This window comes from Curcuma longa, chromosome 3, assembly GCF_044706935.1.
Source record: "Curcuma longa cultivar G26 ecotype Majalengka, Jawa Barat chromosome 3, ITB_CL_G26_1.1, whole genome shotgun sequence".
Classification (NCBI taxonomy): Eukaryota; Viridiplantae; Streptophyta; class Magnoliopsida; order Zingiberales; family Zingiberaceae; genus Curcuma; species Curcuma longa.
In genome coordinates, this window is record NC_133863.1 from 7,380,302 (window position 1) to 7,402,173 (window position 21,872).

At 37.6% G+C, this 21,872-nt stretch overlaps 4 protein-coding genes across 7 annotated transcripts; 1 reads left to right on the top strand and 3 right to left on the bottom strand.

The window, feature by feature from the left end:
• Positions 1 to 1,120: 1,120 nt before the first annotated feature.
• On the top strand, positions 1,121 to 8,557 carry LOC141825003 (zinc finger CCCH domain-containing protein 45). 2 transcript variants are annotated; one of them, XM_074712367.1, is made up of 8 exons: positions 1,121 to 1,522; positions 2,214 to 2,657; positions 3,954 to 4,116; positions 4,280 to 4,390; positions 5,308 to 5,376; positions 6,206 to 6,292; positions 7,223 to 8,100; positions 8,479 to 8,557. In XM_074712367.1, exons 1-7 carry the CDS (start codon positions 1,131 to 1,133, stop codon positions 8,060 to 8,062), a joined length of 2,106 nt encoding a protein of 701 aa, XP_074568468.1. In that variant the 5' UTR covers positions 1,121 to 1,130; the 3' UTR covers positions 8,063 to 8,100; positions 8,479 to 8,557. The 2 variants fall into 2 exon arrangements, with proteins under 2 accessions (XP_074568468.1, XP_074568467.1); XM_074712366.1 differs by lacking the exon at positions 8,479 to 8,557 and having other exon boundaries at positions 7,223 to 8,338.
• Positions 8,503 to 10,957, bottom strand: LOC141825005 (pentatricopeptide repeat-containing protein At4g33990-like). The gene is made up of 2 exons (XM_074712368.1): positions 9,020 to 10,957; positions 8,503 to 8,645 (listed from the first exon to the last, which is right to left on the bottom strand). Exon 1 carries the CDS (start codon positions 10,955 to 10,957, stop codon positions 9,080 to 9,082), a length of 1,878 nt encoding a protein of 625 aa, XP_074568469.1. The 3' UTR covers positions 8,503 to 8,645; positions 9,020 to 9,079.
• A 178-nt stretch (positions 10,958 to 11,135) lies between these two features.
• LOC141823940 (vesicle-associated membrane protein 727-like) lies at positions 11,136 to 14,890 on the bottom strand. Of its 2 annotated transcripts, none has more exons than XM_074711148.1 (6): positions 14,787 to 14,890; positions 14,078 to 14,318; positions 13,808 to 14,003; positions 13,492 to 13,612; positions 11,587 to 11,649; positions 11,136 to 11,495 (listed from the first exon to the last, which is right to left on the bottom strand). In XM_074711148.1, the coding sequence occupies exons 2-6, from the start codon at positions 14,265 to 14,267 to the stop codon at positions 11,352 to 11,354; spliced, it is 714 nt and encodes a 237-aa protein (XP_074567249.1). In that variant the 5' UTR covers positions 14,268 to 14,318; positions 14,787 to 14,890; the 3' UTR covers positions 11,136 to 11,351. The 2 variants fall into 2 exon arrangements, with proteins under 2 accessions (XP_074567249.1, XP_074567250.1); XM_074711149.1 differs by lacking the exon at positions 14,787 to 14,890 and adding an exon at positions 14,652 to 14,731.
• Positions 14,891 to 15,266: 376 nt separating this feature from the next.
• Positions 15,267 to 21,612, bottom strand: LOC141825671 (WD repeat-containing protein ATCSA-1). Of its 2 annotated transcripts, none has more exons than XM_074713056.1 (9): positions 21,299 to 21,612; positions 19,490 to 19,747; positions 19,256 to 19,415; positions 17,830 to 18,005; positions 16,437 to 16,683; positions 16,138 to 16,286; positions 15,937 to 16,026; positions 15,775 to 15,846; positions 15,267 to 15,557 (listed from the first exon to the last, which is right to left on the bottom strand). In XM_074713056.1, exons 1-9 carry the CDS (start codon positions 21,446 to 21,448, stop codon positions 15,498 to 15,500), a joined length of 1,362 nt encoding a protein of 453 aa, XP_074569157.1. In that variant the 5' UTR covers positions 21,449 to 21,612; the 3' UTR covers positions 15,267 to 15,497. The 2 variants fall into 2 exon arrangements, with proteins under 2 accessions (XP_074569157.1, XP_074569156.1); XM_074713055.1 differs by having other exon boundaries at positions 16,132 to 16,286.
• Positions 21,613 to 21,872: the final 260 nt, after the last annotated feature.

Consider the following 21,872-nt stretch of genomic DNA (forward strand, 5'->3'; position numbering starts at 1 on the left):
TTTGACGCAGATCAATGATAGATGTCTTGGTTTGGTGTGGTGGATTGCTTCCGTTCTTGTTCTTCGACCTCCAAATGCTCACTGATCAGCCTGCCTGCTTCTAGTGAGATTCCCAGGGGGTTTCAAATTTCAATCATGAGTTCCCTACATTTCTCATTGTGATCCTTTATTTGTCTGTCGGTGTTCTTCAACTGCTTAGTTTAACCAAAAGAAGTAGAAGAATTATTGCTTCTTCCAAACACTTGAAAAATATACATTTGATCTGGTATTCTGTTTCTTGGTGATCACTTTCATGCTTCAAGTATTCAAAAAAGATAAAATAAAATAATTGTCCTCAGGAATTATCGATTTCTTTGAAAGCAATGCCCTCAGGAATTTTGATATGTTAATTAATTGATGGATCAGGTAGTGCTTTGTGGTGTGGGGTCCGATAGTGGATCCTTTAATAAAATAATATAAATTATTATAAACTTATCCATAACCACATAGTTTTGTTCAAACCGCTGCAATATAATTTAATTAAAATTATTTTTATTAAATGTGCATTATTTTAATAAGATTGATAAAAATATTTTAATATAATAGTTCACTACATATAATTTGGGATTAAATTAAAAAAATTAAGTCAACTGCTATAATATTTTATGATAAAATATATAAGTTCATGGGGCCATAGTGTCGCGGGAGGACATCTGGGTTGTTATCCAGACACTCACGGTTCGATCCCCAACTACGACGTATTTGCAAAAATTTTCCAAACCGATCATCCTAGGGATTGAGTCCATAACACACTGGGATTTATCATTTTTCTAATGATAAAATATATAAGATATTATTTTTTAAAAAAATTATATACTTTTACTGATAATATGAATCAGGGGCCATTTTCTAAAAATTTTTGCTCATAAATAAATTATATGGCCCGATCGGCCATTTTATTTGTAGAGCATGATATTTTCGCATGCCTTTTACAGTTTGTCACGCGGCCGTAGAGCAATTACCGATAAGGTATAGAGTTGGGTGTGGAAACATCGCGCGCTTGATTTGTTTTCTCGTCGTCTCGTCGATGGAGGTTTAAAACCTAACCCTAACTCGAAGACACACCACCAGAACCCTACTCGAGTGACTCGATGGACGATCCCGATGGAGCCCTCAGCTTCGACTTTGAGGGCGGTCTTGACTCTGCCGCTCCTGCATCCGTCGCTCCGGCGGCGGCCGCTGGACAGCTGACGGCACCAGATCCTACGGCCGCCGCTGCAAACGCGGGAGTCGCTCCGCCTACCGGACCGGCCGATCAGATCGGTGGCGCATCTGGAAATGGGCACGGGAGGCGGAGCTTCCGGCAGACTGTCTGCCGGCACTGGCTCCGTGGCTTGTGTATGAAGGGAGAGGCATGTGGATTCCTGCACCAGTACGACAAGGAGCGGATGCCGGTATGCCGATTCTTCCGGCTTTACGGGGAGTGTCGCGAGCAGGACTGCGTTTACAAGCACACGAATGAGGACATCAAGGAGTGTAATATGTAGGTATCAATAACACCTAACTGTTTACTTTGATCTTGTCGGAAGTATTTTGGCTTCTGCCAAATTGGCTTCCTGATAACTTCTGTAGCCTTCTAATTGTACGTATGATACTTTGATTTGAAGTTCCTATGGTTTATTGTTAAGAGGCTCTTGTCTCTTGCAAATCTATGGCATTTTCAGGACATCATTTCTTTAGGCCTTGTAACTTATTTTATTATAGCACCTGAATTCTTGTTTTCGAGTACAAATGTTTCTTTTCTCTGTATTGTTTTCATTAGTTCTCTTGAGTATCCATATGGAAGTTAAATCTCCTTTAGAAATGCAAAAATGGGAATATCTTTTTGCAATTTTTGTTTCAGGGAAGATAGTAGAATGAATTATACAGTAGAGATAAGAAAAAGGGTAATAGGAGAACTTTTTTCATGATATTCATGCTTCCGCTTTATTTAAGCAGATTTGTTTGTTTATGAAAGAATATAAAATTTTCACTACTTATATTTGATGTTTTGGATGATAAAATTTCATTTCTGTTTGTTTGATTATACATTCTGCCATGGATACAAGACGTCTTAGTGAAATGAGCAATTTATAATTGTTTTTGTGAAATGTTTCTCTGCTGCCTTTCAATTTATTTAGACTGGGTTCTATTGATGATTTAACTTAAACTTTTACATTTTCATTTTTTTGTAGGTATAAACTTGGTTTCTGCCCCAATGGACCTGATTGTCGATACCGACATTTAAAGATGCCTGGGCCACCGCCTCCCATTGAAGAGGTCTTCCAGAAGATACAACATCTGAGTTCTTTTGGTTATGGATCTTCTTCAAACAGATTTTATCAGCACAGGAGCAACAATTATAACCAACAGCCAGATAAGAATCAGTTGTCATCTGCTAGTGGGTTAGCTAATGCTACAGTTAAACTGATTCCGCTGGAATCATCAGATGCAAAGGCACCGGAATCCCTGGTACAACAACCTCAGCAGCAACTGGAACAGCAGCAGCAGCAACAGCAGCAGCAGCCACCACCTCCGCCTCCAGCAGCAGCAACAGAGAATCAAGCCCTGGGTACTTCAAATGGCTTGCCAAGTCAACCTATTAGAACTGCATCTCTACTCCCTCAGGGACAATCTAGGTGTGTCTGGAGTTTCTAGATTTGTCTGCGTTGTGAAAAATTTGTAGTATATAACAGTGATATGTTTTTTAAATGTTCTGAGGAAGTTGTATTTAGTATTAAGAGGCTTACAGTATTAATATCACTTTGGACTTATACACTTTGTCAACTAATAATTATTTAATATTGTTCATTGGGATTTCTCATATATACTTTGTTAGTTTGTTGATTATAGCTTACTGTTTATTATTCCTGCTCGCTTTGCTGACCATATAACAAGCAATATTATGAGGAAAGCAGAATTAATCTACGAATGTGGTGTATTGTTGTGCAATTCACTTCAATCATCTTTATGAAGTGTAGAAGTAGACAAGAGATCAAATTTATTGATCTTCATAATATGTTTTAGTGATTTATGTCTATTTTGGTTTGCACCTATTTACTTACTGTAAGTGTTCATGATTATACCATACTGACCTGGAATGCATGATACTTTGACAGTTTTGAAAAAACAACTGTACTCTGTTTTGACTAGTAATTTTGTAGTGTCACTCAAATGGATCTGATCTATTGCTATTATTTTAATGTAGATTGCTTTGGTGGTTTAGAAAAAGCCATTTTCTATTGCTCAGTGATAGATCTGAATATTTACATGGTTATTTATACCTCTTTAAAGAAAAGAATTTTGTGAGTTGTTTTATCATGTTTATTTGGCTGTGTGGTGCACCAAAGTAGCTGCTATCTCTGGAATTTCATTTCTTGTCAGCTTATTTAAACATTTATATTTAGTGATGTTTAAGAGGGAAAACTAGATTCTCACGAATGAAGTACATATCAAATGGTTGAGTTGAGTTGGCATCTTGCTTTACCCAATAACAATTGAGCCATGACATTGTATTACAAGGACTGGAACCAGATTATTCACGATTTGTTGGAGTTAATTAGACTGGTTCTTCAACATTTTTTGTTTTTGACTTAGATGAAATTTGTACACAGTCCCTCCGTGATATGCAGCAACCTAGAACTTGTTTTTTTAATACTTCATTGTCATGTTGATTCCTAGGTTTAGTTAAATGTGACAAAGGCCAAATCGGTTTTGACATAATAGACTCTGTAAACATCTTTTTATTTTCAGAGTTAAGGTTATCAAGTGGATGCACTTCTATGCTTTCTTTTGATTTCTATTTTGCTTTTGTTGTTAAAATGCCTTCCATATAGATCTTATCTTCTATTATGCATTGTTCATACATTGTTATGCTCGGGATGAATTTTACTTACACAAAAATGGTATACTGATTATTTGTTATTTAAAACTAGGTATTTTATTGTCAAAAGTTGCAATCGAGAAAATCTGGAAATATCTGTTCAGCAGGGTGTTTGGGCAACTCAAAGAAGTAATGAAGCCAAACTTAATGAGGCATTTGAATCCACAGAAAATGTTATTTTGATATTTTCAATCAATAAAACTCGCCATTTTCAGGTATTGCAGTTTGCCATTTTGAAAATCTACCTTCCATCCATCATGTACACCTTGAACTTGTGTCATTAAATGTAAATGGACACCTAGTCAATTTCTTACCATGCTTTGCATTATCCAATAGGTTCTGGCTGAAACATAGAATGTGTGTCAATGATTTTCTTAGGGATGTGCTAAGATGACTTCTAGGATTGGTGGTTATATTGGTGGTGGGAATTGGAAATATTCTCATGGAACTGCACACTATGGTCGAAACTTTTCACTTAAATGGCTAAAGGTATGAATGATTTGAGATCATTTGGTACTATAGCTTTCTTTTCTTGCTCATTCTTCTCTGGTGATATTTCTTTGCACTCTTTTGTCAATTAAATGTTTCTTTTCCCTATTGACTTTACTAAATTTCCTCCCATTCTGTTAAATACAAACTCAAGTGTGTTTCCACCTGTTAGCAATTGTTTGTACTGGGATATGCTTGTTTGATTGTTATCTGTGATATTGGATGTGATAGTTGTATCTGTACATAAGCAAGTGTTCTTGGTTTTGTGGTAATCATTTAGACAATCAGCATACGGATTGCCCAATTTATAAATTAAGCGCTTTGTATGCAGAAATTAGGTCCCAATGTGGATAATAACTAATCCTTTTTAAAGGATCTGATATATAAGAGGAAGCTAAGTGGGTAATCAGAGTATTGTGGAAGCTCTGCTAGATTGAAACTCCAAGTGCCTGAGCACCACAAACAATCTGAAGGCCAAACCCACATCATATCCACCAAAACTGATTCAGCATCATGGTTTATGGTTTCACTTTGAGCAATTTGAACAGTGATATACGTTTAACTGCCAAGTTATCTTACTGAAGATCTGACAGAACATTTGTTGCATACTCATGCTAGTACAACAGCAACAAACAGGTCTCCAGTTTATTGTAATTAATCTTAATGCATCCTATTTCTATCATATAACAAACATCGTTGACTTAGGTAATGTGGTTGATTTGGCATCGAATATTTGAGTTGCTATACGTTCCCAAGTCATTTTGTATCTGTTTCTAAATTTTTAAAATTGCAGAAAATGATGCTACTTTTGTATATTTTATTTTATTTACTAATCTTTTATGTCCAAATAATTATTTGTTATTCCCTTTGTTTTATACCAAGTTAATGTGCCCTCAAAAGCCCATTTCATGTTGCAGCTCTGTGAATTGTCCTTCAATAAAACTCATCATCTCAGGAATCCATATAATGACAACCTCCCGGTGAAGGTATGACAATTTCCTCTAGTAATTTCTGGGGTCTCAATCCCTCTGTACTCATGTCAGACGCCCAATGTTTGATACTGATTCTTATGTTGGGCATTGACACGCTCGGTGATCATGTATGAATATTAATAGAAATAGTCATGGTGCCATAAGTTGAAATGGACCTGATGTTGATGCATTTAAACCATAGAGTGGCTTTCAGGTTAGACCCATGTTAATTGATATTATACAAATACCAATATTAAGATGTGAATGACTTCATTGCCTATGATTCAGGATATATCCATTATCAATGTTGCCAAAATTTGCAAGTTATGTTTTTTATTTGGGAGGGAATGATATCACTATGGGCAGCAAAATGATATCCATTGTTTCCTTCATGCTGATCCAAAGGGCTTATTCCTGTTGGAATATCTATCTGCTCTCTCTTTTTGCCTTTTGAGCCAGATGTTACTTTCCTGTATCTGCTCTTCTATGTTGAATGCATTTGTTTATATTTTGAAAGTTGGTAGGCAATCCAAAATTTTAAAAAGAATTTTAAGTTGGTAGGCGATTAACGCACTGCGTATTGCATATGCATTTTATGCAAGGCGATATGTTGTTAGTATTTTGAAAACTATTTAAAAAGAATTATATTAACAAAATGATTAGAAGATATCTATGTATATATCATTCCATCCGCTTCAAATTTCCAAATAGAAAAAATTTATGTCAAGGACAATGTATAACAATATAACCATTCTATGTTGAACGGTTTTGAATACTTTTTCTTAAACGAATGTATATTACTAAAATCTAAAATTAAAACTTTTGACTTCTCACGTGATTGCAGATAAGTCGGGACTGCCAAGAGCTGGAGCCTTTTATTGGAGATCAGTTGGCCTCACTGCTTTATCTGGAACCTGATAGTGAACTGATGGTGCGCTGTTATTCTTTTCAGCAAATTTTCCACTCTAAATCATTATTGCTGTAGATTCACATTCACTGTAGGTCTAGTTTGATTTACACGTATCATGCTTTTTCATACATTCAAGTTAATCTTTCTGTCCCATCATCAATCTTCTGTGACCTGAAAGTTGACCATCATCACTAAAAACCCTAAGATCTGTTTTCAATTCTATTGCACCTTCAAGGATGAGAAGAAGTTGCTAACCTTTTGTTTTCATACATTCAAGCTCCGTTTTCAATTCTAGAATAATCCTATGAGCCATGAGCCATTCTACTTTGAATTTGACAAGAGAAGAAGCTGCTAGCTAACTCCTTAGTTTTGAGAATGTTTCAAGTTTCAGTTCATAATCTTGAGTTTGGAATTGTACAAATTCTGAGAATTGCATATTGAAGGTTATTGTTGTGTAAATCAAAGCTAATTTTAAAAAACATCACAAGGATATCATTAAGATAGATCTGCCGAAGTTAAAAATAGCATGTATAATTCTGTGTGAATTTGAATTTCTCAAGCTGGTTTGCTATAATCTAGCCATTGCAATCAAAATTATTAAGCCACACGCTGATTTTCTATGCCCATATCTTTCTCAATGACTTTAAACTTGAATAACCTTATGCTTCCAGATTTTTCTTTCTGGCTTCATATAGGATTAACAGTAGCAATTTGACATACACATTACAGCATTTTAATACCTTGTCTATTTTGTAATCTTATATATTCATGTCTATATGGGCTGTTCTTCAACCGTTCCTTTTGAACTTTTTCTGATTTGGCAAATAGCTCATATTGCATTGACATCTTTTTTAGCATGTGGGTTATTCCTGTTCGAGGATGGAAAATCATTTGTCTGGTTATATTTTCTCTGCAAGTTTGTGACTTAATGTTGGATTGTGAATTGTTCAGGCAATGCTGGTGGCTGCAGAGTCCAAACGGGAAGAGGAAAAGGCCAAGGGAGTTGGTACTGAGGAGGCAAGAGAAAATCCTGACATCGTCCTCTTCGAGGACAACGAGGAGGAGGAAGAGGACGAAAGTGAGGAAGAAGATGATAACAGCAACCAAGCTACACAAGGGAGAGGAAGAGGAAGAGGGATGATGTGGCAGCCACAGATTCCATTTGTACGAGGAGGAAGGCCTATGCTTGGCGTACGAGGTTTCCCTCCAATGATGATGGGGGCTGATGGATTTGGTTTTGGTGATGGCTTCTCTACACCAGATATGTATGGTCCTCGTATTTTCCCACCATTTGGAGGCCCTCGGTTTGCTGGTGATTTTTCAGGAGGCATGGTCTTTCCTGGCAGACCCATGCAGCCAGGGGCAGTTTTCCCATTGGGTAACCTAGGAATGATGATGGGTCCTGGTCGAGCACCATTTATGGGTGGCATGCCAATGGGTGGGATTGGTCGAGCTAATCGTCCTGTGGGAGTTCCACCATTTCTCCATCCTCCTTTGTCGAATAACCGAGCCGCAAAGAGGGACCACAGGAGACCAGCCAATGATAGATACGAGAGTGGATCTGATCAGGGCAACCGTGGCCAGGAGATGGTTGGAACTCCCAGCGGAGTAGATGATGATGCAGGGTATTGGCAAGGCGGCGATAAGGCATCTGATGACAAATACACTGCAGGGAAAAGTTTCCAAAATGATGACAGTGAGAGCGAGGATGAGATGGCACCAAGGCGATCTAGACACAGCGATGGCAAGAGGAAGCATGGTGGATGTGAGGGGGAAGCTGCATTAAACTAGTTCAGTACATCAGCATCCACACAAACAAACAGCAATGAGTGAGTTCCCAAGATAATTTCTCCCCTTTGTTTCCCCTGTAGCATTTTGTAATATTTGTACTACAAATTTGGAGTTGGTTTATGAGAATGTTCGCGTGAAATAGTACTTACCAAGCGCAAGCCTTTCTAGATGATTCAAACCATTCATTTCTCCACATTTCATTCTGTATAGGATTGTTGAAATTTTTAGCTTGTATAAGCATTTGAATTATTGAAGCTTCTGGTACTGCAACTAGTGAATTAGGGACACGGATTTGCCATTCGAATGCAAAGTTAGGTGCAACTCTCCTTTTTCATTTTTTTTCTTTCTTTTTGGCATTTGATATAATGGCACACAACAACAAATTAACTTTCTGATCTTTATTCTGGCCATTACAGAATAATAAGCTCCATCTACAGCATAATTGAAGTTTTGTCATCCATTTGAGATGGTCGTATTTCCAAACTTGCTTGTTGAAAATGGCAGTAAACTCTTCAGGCAATGCAAGATTGTTCGCATATCATTTGCAATTTTGGCATCGGATGAACCTCCTCCTCCTGTTGAACTTCATGGATTTGCAAGAAGAAGAAAGTGAAGAAGAAATCAATCGCTAGTCAGTACAAAAGCCAACAATAGAACTTCATCTACTTCTCTAGCTATGTCAATGTACAGTTGGACATAATGGCAAAGCCTTTTGCTTGAACACTAGAAGAAGTTTGTTTATGGTCTTCATTTATTTGTTTTATATAAAAATGCATCTTTATATCTTAAGTCATTATGACTTCACTTCATCACCATTAACTACTTAATTGGTCGAATTGAATAAGTCACACGATCATTCTAAACATGAGAATACCGAAATATTAATAGAACATTTTTTTTCTTCCTTTTTCTAAATATTAGAAATCAGAAAAGATAAAATTCAGTAAGACAAGGAACCTTATTATTTATTGTGGTGTGAGGGGCGTAGTTGATGCACATCCCTCCGAGTAACGTTGATCACCAGTAGTCTCCACAAGAACAAGATCCTTCCCTGAAGTGGTGAAACCTGTTTGCATCTCGAACTATGATCTCCCTCTGAGTGACTGCCGATGCTAGCTTCGTAAAGTTATGACAATCTCCACAGACTCTGAGGTTCTTAGATATCCTTAGCGTCGTGCCATCCGGTGTAGCAAGGATACCATAAGCAATGGCCAATTTCTCACTGTGGATGGACAAGAATCCTGCTTTAAGTTCCTCATCTATGTCATGAAGCACAAAGTTTGTATCAGGAATATAGCCAGCCAACTCCAACTTCTCGATCAACACTTTCAGTGTCTTGTATATCTGCTTCGATAGCGGATTGGATTTGTCCCCCGCCCTGAAGCGATGCGTCTTCTTCTCGATCTCAATCAGTGTCCAACCAGGGGTCTTCCTCAGACCCTTGCTGGACATCAACTCCCTAACCTTGGCCACATCATCCCACCTCCCAGCATTGGCATATATATTGGAGAGCAAAACGTAATAGCTCGGAATCCTTGGATTCAACTCGAGAAGACTTTTTGCAGCCCTTTCTGCAAAATGTACAGCCCCATGGATCCTACAAGCTCCCAGTAATGCACCCCAAAAACCTTCGTCTTTTTCGACAGTCATCTTCTCTGATAGCTCAAGTGCCTCTTTCAGCTTTCCTGCTCGGCCAAGAAGATCTACCACGCACGTATAGTGCTTCACATCAGGACAGATGAAGTATTCCTTCTCCATCGAATGGAAAACCCGCTGACCCTCATCGACTAAACCTGCATGGCTACAAGCTGACAAGATAGAAACAAATGTAATCCGGTTTGGCTGAATTCCACTCTGCAACATCAGGGGAAACAACTCGAGCGCTTCTCTGCCACGACCATGAATTCCATACGCAGAGATCATCGAGCTCCAGGTAATCACATTCTTATCTCTCATATTGTCGAAGATCTCTCTGGCAGCATCCACGCTGCCACACTTTGCATACATGTCTATCATTGCGGTTCCTAATATTAAATCCACTGAAAATTTGTGCTTCGATATGTAGTCATGAATCATCTTGGCTTTGTGCATCACCCCTAGCTTTGAGCAAGCAAAGACGACAGTAACTGTTGTTATCTTATCTGGTACAACACCTTCCTCCATCATCCGATCAAACAATATCAGCGATTCCTCAGGATTACCGCACTCGGCGTAACCAGATATCATGACTGTCCAGTTTACCATGTCCCTCTTAACCATTTTATCGAACACTTTGCGTGCGTCGTCAACATCGCCACATCTAGCGTACATATCGACCAGAGCCGCCGAGACAAAGAGATCGGAATGAAGGCCGGCCTTGAAAACAAGGTTGTGGACCTCGACGCCGAGTCGGAGAGACATCGTATCCCGGCACGCCCTTAAAACGAAAGGCAGAGTGAAGTTATCGATTCTGGAGCCGGAGCGGACGAAATCCCGAAACGTACCGAAGCAGCTAGCGAAATCTCCTACCTTAGCGAAGGCTCCGATGACGACGCTCCAAGACACGTTGTCTCGCTCCCCCATCCGGAGGAAGAGCGCGTAGGCGTCGGCAAGCGCCCCGTGCTGGGCGTAGATGTAGATGTGCTTGTTGGCGACGCCGAGGTTGCGCATCATGCCGGTGGTGGTGGCGAAAGCGTGGACCCTTCTGATGTCGTCCGCATATCGGCATCGGATGAGGGCGGAGACGAAGGACCTCGGGTCGAGGGCGATGGGGGTAGGGGTGGTGGGAGAGGAGAAGTGGGGTGCGAAAAATGAGTCAACGGCGGCGCCGCAGGAGGAGAAGGAAGAAGAAAGGAGGCACCTTTCGGGTTGACGGCGGGCGAGGAAGGAGAAGGTAGAGCATCTGAAATGGAGCATAGCATGGAAGAAGAAGCAGCAGCGAAGCTTTTTGCGGCGCTCGCCAATTTAAAACTTTAAATAACAGTGTTTAAAAAATAACTAATGATAAACATAAATATTCTAATAAAATTTCATCGGGCGTGCCTTTAAGTCGTTCATGAAAAATAATGGCAGATTATATGCAAAACTAAAAGTATAACACTGCTAAAATTTAGTGATAGTGATTGCCAAACAAAAACGAGAAACCGAGAAGCATCTGGTGTTATTGTTTGTTTAGAACAACAATGAGCAAAGAGCAGAATGAACACAAGATTCATAACTAGGAAGATGACAAAAAGATCAAGGACCAGGAGGATTATGCAAATGGCAGTGCACCAATTCTTCAAAGCTGCATACTAAACGGGTTGCAGAATTAACATTTAAAGCCGCCACATGCCATTAACCACAACACGAGAATGATTGCAAGGATGACACCAGCCACCATCAGTTTAAATCTGAGGTTCTGAAGCCACATCTTTCGCCGGAGTTGCCTGCCTTGTCTCTGGAAACTATCTGCCTGAGGAAGCAATATTACAAAAAGGATGTCAATCTTTCTTTTTCTTTTTGTTTCTCAAAGTGTGCGACATGTCAACTGCAAAAGGCAGTACCTGAAACTGTAAATTTTCAGTCTTGTCTACAAGAAATTCAATCTTTTCACCTCGATCAAGAACCTGCTCAGAATCAAGCTTCACTCAGCTTATAACTGTAACATATTTATGGATGGGTAACTTGAAGCGGAATGAAAAACTAGAAACACTATACAAGCTCAGCAAGGGTTGGTAACCACTAATCAAGCAAAGTTCCTCAACTGTTATAAAAAGAAGAAAGTACTAGCATAATTAAATCCATCAATAGCTTACAAACTATCTGCTCTTCTAAATCCAAAACAATTTTCCATTCACTGCCACAGATTAGCCAGGGTTCATAAATTTGATCTTAACATAATGTTTCTATTTGTGATTCTCGAGGCAAATATATATATGGATGGCTTACTAAATCCAATGTTTTTAGTGTGTGTTTTGTTCATTGGATATCTTGTCCCTTGAAAATCACTTTATTTGTCTTCGACAATAAAGGGACAGCAACTTCAAACTTGAAGGTCCATCATTAAAAGAGGATGATAGAAAATACTATCAATTTTGTCATGCAATCGGCAACAAAAGGCTAACAATTACACCCCCTCCCCCCTCCGCCCCTTCTCAAGGAAAGTTTCCTTGGAAGAGAAAAAAAAATGCATGTTCTTGTGGATTCAAGCAAACATATCTCAATAAAGAATTAAATATGATGGTTTGATAAACCAAACTTTAGTTTTTGTATTATATTTATAGGACATCATGAACCTTGAAAAACACATTATTTGTCTTTGACTATAATATAAAGGTGATCCTTACATATGCCACTGTGTGTGTGTGTGTGTGCATGCGTGCTTTTAATATCCATGCCATAACCAGTGTTTTATAAAGGCAAGCCAACATGCCAAGGCTCTAGACGCCACACCTAATGAACCTTTAATTAAGGTGATAGTAATTGAAGAGAGATGAGTTTTCTTAGGTGCAAAAAAAGCGCAAGCCACTAATGTAAATAATATCTGTTACCTTGATCTATCTGTTGTTTGGCATTCTATATGTATATTTCTGATACACAGTTGCAATTTAATGTTTCCTCTATGATTCATCAAGAACTATAGGAAGAGTAAAATAGAAGGTAAAGCTCTGATCTTTTTCCTGATAATAATGACAATTACTCCTTTACATAATTTAAATTGTTAGTATCCTACTAATTTTGCTGATGGTGAGATTGATGCCTTGTAGTAATAATGTTATATGATATAATGTGGACATAGTATAGTTACACCATCAAAGAGATTTTGATTTATGCGATTGCATTTATAAATTGGTACAGTTTTCTATTAGGTAATCTTAAGTATTAAATATGTGTAAATTATGTGACTGAAATTCTTTTAGATTGATTTACTTATTAATGGGTGATTTTGCGTGTTCCATTAATGTGATATAAACTGTTATTTGACATACTTGTACATGCATATAAATCATTTACTTCATATTTTGATACTGATAGCATTACTTTTCATAGGTGCACACCCAGACGTAGGCTCTTCAACCTCTCAGTGCCTAGTCACGCCTTGTGCCTTTAAAAACACTGCTCCCAACTATCCAATTCAATAATATCCACTACCTAGCTAGTTTATATTCATATAATTCTCATGTGTGTCCAATATTCTCCAAGATATGATGAGTACAACAATTCAAACTACATGTCATAATCATGCAATTGAAAAAATCAAGATCTTTGTTTGCACAACATGGATTTGTTCAGACAGTTGAATTACTGTATTAAGCAACATATGTTGGCATCAGTCACATTATATGGTAATGCTCAAATACTCAGCACTAAATCCATAAAACCACCACATTTGAAAGCAGTGAATTTATGTTAACAGAGTGCTATTACAACTTGCAAAGTTGTTAGTGACAAGGATAGCAACAGCATACCTTTTCTATATTGTCCATCATTATTCCTTTAACCTCAGTTATATGAGCTTTCAGCTTTGAAAGTTTGCTCATTTCCTCTGGATGATTTATGCAATACTCCATGTGCTCCTTCAGCCTTGGACTGCAAAAAACAGTCACATATTAAAGCATGGCCAAACAACTACAACTAAACTAACAAACTGTAAAATCCCACTATTTCTAGTTGCAAATGTTCTTAACCGAAAATTCCAATCAACCCTGTGAAGGTCATCTCATGTTATACCAAGGGCAAAGAAATTGATAAAATGGAAGCTTAAGTGCAACAATGTGTACATACCCAAATTCCCTATCAAGACTGTAAGCAATGCTGAATCTGTCCCCAAATAAATCAGCATCTTCCTCATCAGTGAGTGGATGGGAGTCATTACCATTAATACTTTGTCCATAGCGGTGCATGAAATCATCCTTGACACGCTCTAGAAACACAAATGGAATACTTCTTCCAGCTGCTTCATCAGCTACAACAAGGAACACTACAAAAAAGACAAGCAGGTATATGAAAAAAAAAATCCAACACGGTAATGAAGTAACATTTCAGTTACTGTACCAAATTCTTTGTCAACCAGGAAGTTGAATGTGCGGCAATCAGATGAGAAGGTGAATTTCTTATTATTCGGAGGCAAATTCTGCAAGCATTGGACAGCAATAGTGCTGAAATTCCCCGAAAAGGGAGTGTATTCAGCAAGCACGACACTGCCTTTAGCCACAAAGCTATATATTAACGGCGGCTGGCTCATGTCTCTTAAAAAATTATCCAACTATTCGGTAACAAACTTCTATCTTCGCACCTGTAGATGAGAAACAAAAGACAAGAACTCAACTTTCACAAGCAATAAAACCAAGAATTAGGGAGCAATTGTGACTTCTCAAGAGTTCGCGACATACAGATCTGCGCACTGTCAATGGAAATCAACTGAGGATGGCAACATCACAGCAGAAATAGGAACAAAGAAAATACACACAGAATAATAATAATTTTGCTAAAATCGCCCAAAACAGTCTTCCAGGGCAATAATTCCAAGGAAGTACAAGTCAAACAGCCCATGGATCCAGTAAAGGAACAATAAACTAGAAAATAGATCAGAACTGCGATCTGATAAGGATCTCAAAACGAGAAATACCGCAGAATAGAACGCAAACCGATCCAGAGGGGGGAAATATCATCGAGGCAATAGTTTCCCTGTCACTAACAGGAACAAAATCTAGGGATATCGAATGCAATCAAACAGAAGAGGGCGGAGAAAGAGTGATCGAACCTCGTGAGCCCTAATTTACGAGCGTCGGCGATTGGATCTTTTCGCGCAGTCTCCTTGAAAAACAGCCGTCGAACTCGGACTTCTGTAGCAAGCGGCCGGTCGTCTTTTACATAGCGGATACCAGCTATCACACCTGCCCGGTGTCACACTGTTTTCAGATATATATACCGGTTCGTTATCATATCAAACGTTATATTAATGTCTAATCGGTTCGAGCGGTTCTGGTGAACCGGGCCGGCACAATTTTCTTAGCGCAACTTGATTTGCAAACTAAAGGACAAAACTTGTGGCAAAATTGTTTAATGTTCTCTTATAAACCTTTTAAACTATTCGACTTTAATAAATATAAGAATTTTTTAAAAAAAGTTGTTTATAAATTATAAATTTGTCTTCCACTCATGCGTTAATCATTTAATTTAGGCCCTATTTACTCACTTTTATAGATATGCAGATCATTATAAAGGGTGGGTTACACATCAATTGAGAAATAGATATGCCTACTCAACATTCCTTTTCATGAACCAAACAAACATACTGAAAGGTCTGTTACAACTATTACATGCTAGTCCTGTTCGAGTACACCACATGTCAAAGGATAGAGAAGCATAGGAGAACATAAGCACGAGTGAACTTTATTGAATTTTACACTACCATCAAAAAAAGAGAAATAGGAACCCATGATTACAGAGAGAACTTCCATGAAATCTTTCTTTACTCACTCCAATTATCTTCATCTGCTTTCAAATTTAGTCTCTTTCTTTCTTCTTCATCCTGTACCAATACAAGATTTTGCAAACACTTCGTTTCAGATGGAGTTAAACATGATAATAAACAACTATGTTCCCTTTGGGGGACCAGAGAATCATGGCCACTTCTGACTTCATCTCAGAAGTAATTGAGAGGACTCAATGTGGGCTTATCAGACACTAGAGAATGCATTGAAATAGTTTGAATGAAGAGACGAGTAGAAGTTCAAGCTAAGAAATACCATGTCACTAAATGCAGAACTTGGAGGAGACCAAACAAGAATATGCCGATCGTTGCTCCCAGTGTACAGTTCCTGCTAGGCAATATATTGTAGAAAACATTAGCATTTGAAACCAATAAAATGTTGCATAGCGAAAGTGACTATATTTAAGAGCACTGTTACCTGATCCTGCATATTTAAGTAACAACAGTTAACTAAATCGTAATGACCATAAAATGTTTGTAGGTTCAAGCCAGACAGCACGTCATACACCTAGCAATATCACCAAGAAAATTATGGAATAATTAGAAATCCTTTTCCTTTTTCCTTTTCAAAGCCCAAAGGTGCAAAATAGAAAAATTTCAGAGCTGAGAGCACCTTCACATTTGACATGGATGGAACAAAGACAGTAGATGAATCCTGGCTGAGAGCTAGCTGAATTGCTTTATTTGTCTGTAGGCGCATTGCTTCAAAACTGACTGAGATGTTGCAGCCAGATTCAATATCCCACAGCCTTAAGCGCGAGTCTGAACCTGCAGAGGAAGTACTTTGAGTTCCAGTAAAAACATGACTGCATAAGCAGCACACCGACATTTGAAATGTATATATATACACACGTGTGTTCTATAATTTGTCATCTGCTTCAGGTCATATATTGGAATATTGAGTTAATCAAAACTAACCTGAGCTAAGTAGATACAAGCCATCTCTGGTTGCTCTTAATCCAGTCACAGCACCAAAATGGGCTGTTGCATGACTGTAACTCGATGACGTACCCAGATGGGATCTATGCATCGTATGTCCTCTTGTTAGATTTTGAAGTTTACACACAGCTTGTGATTGCTTCTTCCCATTACCAAGAGTAGCCTTCTTCTTGGATATAAGTTTATTAACAGAAGATGACCCACCAGCAACTGTTCTTGTAACAACCTGGCAAAGATCAAAACACTTCAAGAACAATAGAGACAAAGATTTTATCGAGCTTAGATACGGATTTCCAGAACAAAACTTAAAATACTACACTGCTAGCTAGCGCAACTTCACATACAAGGTAAAAGGGCATGAAAGATTAAACACCTTGAATGTGAAAATAACACGTGTGCAATAGATGTATACGTTAAAGAAATAGGTTTGTTCAACTTCGTCTAGATGGATTGCATTGGTTGAGGCAAACTCAGTCTGTCCTATGGAAGTACAAGCCTATATCAGTAATCTACAAGAAGAAGAATAAAGCTAGACTAATCTTTTAATCTACCCTTGGATTAATGAATTGTTGAAAAAGGATGAAAACTATGCAATATGCATCGTCTTGTGTTGCATATGTAGGATATGCAGCCACTGCCACTATCCCTAAGCGTGATGCAAACTGCAATGGCTTCTTTGGCATTCATATTTGCATATTCAAAAGGTGCCACTATATTTTTGGCACGACAGTATTGAAAAGTGTGATGCAAACTGCAATGGTTTCTTTTGCATTTGCTATGAGCATGATTGTACAGAATTTACAAAGTACACGAGGAACAGACTCTAATTATAGGAGAAATTAATTCTAAGAATCAAGTGAACTTGAAGAGGAAAACGTGAAAATTTGTAAGATTCCAATAATAGATTAACAAACAACAAAACCAGAGTAGATACTGAGAGAGAAGATTCAGATGCAATTGTATAATCATGAATTCCAGATGACTTTCTTTAGGATTTTTCCTAGACAATTGTTTACTTATATCATGAAATTTCTTAACTTATGGTGAATTTCCATATAAAACCTCATGTTTATAAGCAGACAAAAGAGAATCTCACCAGAATACTTACTAGTAACAGAGTAAATCGCAAGCAAGCAAATAGACCAAAAACGAGCTAGAACATCATTCACACCAGATTACAAATGTTAAATGGCCTTCCAAATGTAAACTTTTATGAAGTTATGGAACATGAAGCGCAAAGTTCATTTTTCCATTGGCATATGATCTTGTTGTTCAGATACCATTTTTTGATTTATATAGAGAGGCCATGATACATATAATCATGTGACACAAAAAACCATAAAATTTGATAAGACTGTCAAGCAAAGCATACTTCTGTTGGTTTTCTTTCAGGTAATGGAGGTCGCCTCCCAAACTGAGACTGTGACTGATCTAAAACGCGGAAACATCCTGCGCGTCTGATATCCCAAAAACGTATTGCACCATCACAGCCACCAGTCATCAATATCCACTCACTACTAGTAGACCATTCCACATTCATAATTCCACCTGACATTACACACAAAACAAAATCCCTATGCCATTCACAAATACGCAGAGAAAGAATAAGGGGTATGCAGAACATCAACAATGACAATTTACTAGAAACATGGCAAACCAAAAAGTCATACAAAACCAATGTGATTGTCACATTTATATTACGTGTATTGGGATACTTATTTGGGAAGGGTACATAGAAAATGTCAAGAACAGTACACAGGAAGGAATAATGGGATCTGGGGAGTGTTAACAATGGCAATGCACTAGAAACATGGCAAAACAAAGAGTCGTACAAAACCAATGTGATTGCCACATTTATCTTATGTGTGTTGCAATACTTGTTAGAAATGGGGAATACAGAAAATGCCAAAAACAGTATGTTACTGCAAAATGGAAAAAAGGGGGAAAAGAGCTACACAAAAACATTTTGAGTGATACATTTACTTTCACTCACAAAACAAACACATAATTGTTTGATTTGCTTTTTATCAAAATGGACAAGGTTTAGGAAAAACACTGAATAAGTAAAAGTTTTTTTTTTCTACACACAAATATGTATTGATACAAAAAAATATGTGCATCTTCCAACATGCAAGCAGATGAAATTGGCAAATATGTGAAATTATCAGATATACCAACCTGGACCACCCCAACCAGGAAAACACAAGTAGTTAACTATTTGCCACACAATTCAAACTTCCATGTCATAATTACACGCTTCTTTTCCTGGACTGCTATTGTATGTACTATGCAAATTACACCCAAAACTATCAATCGAATAGCAGTAATTTTAAAGGCAAACAATAACCCAAAACTATCAATCGAATAGCAGTAATTTTAAAGGCAAACAATAACCCAAAACTATGCCACACAGGTAGTTTCCTGGACGCTTCTAGATTTGCAGCATGCTAGTAATATGCATATAAATTACAGTTTGCAGATAACAGGGAGTTCAATTGAGAGTGTGCAACGCCGTAGGAGCTCATACCTTGGGATGACCTTCTGCTCTCCAGCTTTATATTCAAGTGCATGATAAATAGAATTTCAACACACAATTCAAGATTTCAAGATTGCAACATTTTTGAGAAATGCATCAAAAAAGAAACACAGGAAAAAAACAAAAAATTAATCTCATGAAAACCATCACAAGACAGTGGTCTTACAATGTATGGAAATTTGCAAAAACAGAGAGAAATTCAAAGCATACAAAATGCATAAACGCATATTCAAAACATAATCTTGTGGGTTAAATATCTTACCACGATGTCCAGACAATGTATGAGTGAACGCCCCAGAAGCAATGTCGCACAAACGAACTTGAACATCTTCACTCCCGGCTGCAATAAGCATGTGTGCCTTAGCTACTGAAGACATTGCTGTGCCATAAACCTTTCCAGGCATCTTAAAATCCATGACTACCTAACCAGCATTGGATGGGCAAGATTAACTAAATATGTATAAAAAGAGAAACTTGATCAATAATAAGAACATACCTGAGTCATATTTGTATCCCAAACTTTGACATAGTGGTCAAAAGAACCGGTGACGAACAGTCCAGTATCCACAGGATACCAATTGACAGTTGATATAGCAAACTTATGCCCATATCCAAGTTGCTTGTCAACTACAAATAGACTTTTGTGTTTTGCAATCAATCCTTTCTCATACTCGGTAGCATGTTGGATATCATATATGGCAGCTGATCCATCAGATGCTCCAGATAGCAGATATCGTCCCTCTGTCAAATCAACCTGACCATGTTGTACTTATATGACTAAAACCACTGTCTTTAAAAATTCACTTGATAAGGCAAATTGCTCTAAAGCTTAGAAGAAATCAATTTAATTGTATCTTAATTTTAAATTCATGGCACAAGAAATTTAGATGTTGAAATTCTGCAGATGTAAATCACACTAAAATGTCTTCCACAAAGATATGTCCACTGTGAAAGATTTAAAAATTGAAAAAATAATACAACAGATTGTAAGTAGAAAAGCTAATGCCACACCTAAATTGAACACTCTTAACTCAAATTTTGCTATGAATTTCATTAGCATGTTGTCATTGGAGTTTTTTCAAAGACTCTAACACAAACAAAATTACAAATAAACAAAGTTATTCAAACAAAAAAACACAATCCTATACCTAGAAGGATTAGATTAAACTTGGAATAAATCCATATTCACTACACAATATCATTATCAATGAAAAATTAATTTAATCAACTTATTCTTCTTAATAAAAGGATCTATCAGACTAAACTTTTACAAATTCCAAAATTTTTAAAAATTAAATTCCTAATTTGCATAAGAAAGCCTCTTCACATACCCAGAAAAACCAATAGTGAACAGCAAAGACTTCAGGTATCTACTTCTTCATCTGCTAGAATATTAAAGGACAAATGACATTGGGACATCAAAGGTTTAAGTGGTAAACTGCAATATATGTTCACTAGAAAAGATATATATATTAGGGCATGGAATTGGAAACAGAGAAAGCCTCTTCATATGGTTACAAATGTAAATTGTAAGTGGTCTGCTTGTCCTACCTCCCCTCTGCAAAAATGTCATCAAAGTTTAAGTGACCAATTAGCAGATAACTAGAAATGCATATAGGATCGTATTTCACAATCTAGTACATTAATTACAGATCCATATACGTCATGACTTATGTGATTAAAATGGAACAGGTCAAGTACACTGATCGTCTTGTTTCTTTTTCCCATAATATTTCCTTTTATATTGAATTAGAATGGAACCGGTTTGATAATATAGCAAAGGCATGAAAATGAATTTTTGACCAGTCTGGACATGATTGCAGGCCACTTATACATATAACTGTGGTAAACTTGGAAGCATAATTTGGAGATACAAACATCCAAAACAGAAGTGTGTATTATAAGTAACTCCAGTTACTTCTTGAAGCATGGATCAAGAAGATACAAGTGGAATGTGGATCAAAAGATACAGAATCGATCTATTCACTTTGTTTTTACATAACAAGCAAGGCTATGCTTCAAAGTAAACTGTGACCGATAAATTGAGCGATTGAAAAATATATGCAAGCTAATCAGCCCAAGTAGCCGAGTAGAGAGACAGACAAGGATGTGATGGAGCAACCTTACCATGGCTTCAGCGTTTCTATTTGAGATCCTATGGTTAATGAGCACAAAAAATTGAAGTTGTCGTCATTAGACCAAATAGACCATTAAGGAATAAAGTGAACGGAACCTCCCTTGATTATCGGCAAACAATATAACATAAATTGATAAGGAACAAGGGGAAAAGGTCGAAGAGAGAGACCTGAAGGGAATTGACGGCGCCGTGGTGGGGGCTGACGATCTCCTTGTGGTTACAGAGGGCGAGGGCGGAAAGGCGGCGGGAGCGGACACTGCTGGCGAATGCGCTCGTTGGCAACTTACCTGCTTCCCTGTCCCTGACTTCCTTCCACATCTTCTACCTCGCATCTTCGTCGGCGATCTCGCCGCCGTATGACCGCAGACAATCGAAACGAAAGGCGGCGATTCGATCCCTCGTCCCCGTTCTCGGCTCCTCCGCTCGAAGTCTCGAATGAATGCACGGGAGGAGAGCAGCTTGCTCGCGTTGAAAACGATGAACCTGATCCGATTCTTCCTTAGCTATTTTTAGTGTTTTTGTTTCGCTATTTTATTAATGTCCCAATATTCTATTATTCAATAGTGTAATTAATGATAAATATTTCTTTTATTTTCTTCAAAATTTTCAAAATCTAAATTTTATTTTCAAAAAACAAAAAAGTGAAAATATAAAAAAAATTATAATTTAAATAAATTTGGATCCCTACAATTAATAATCCTCGAGGCACCAAGCCTCTGGACAATTTCAACAAACAATTTTT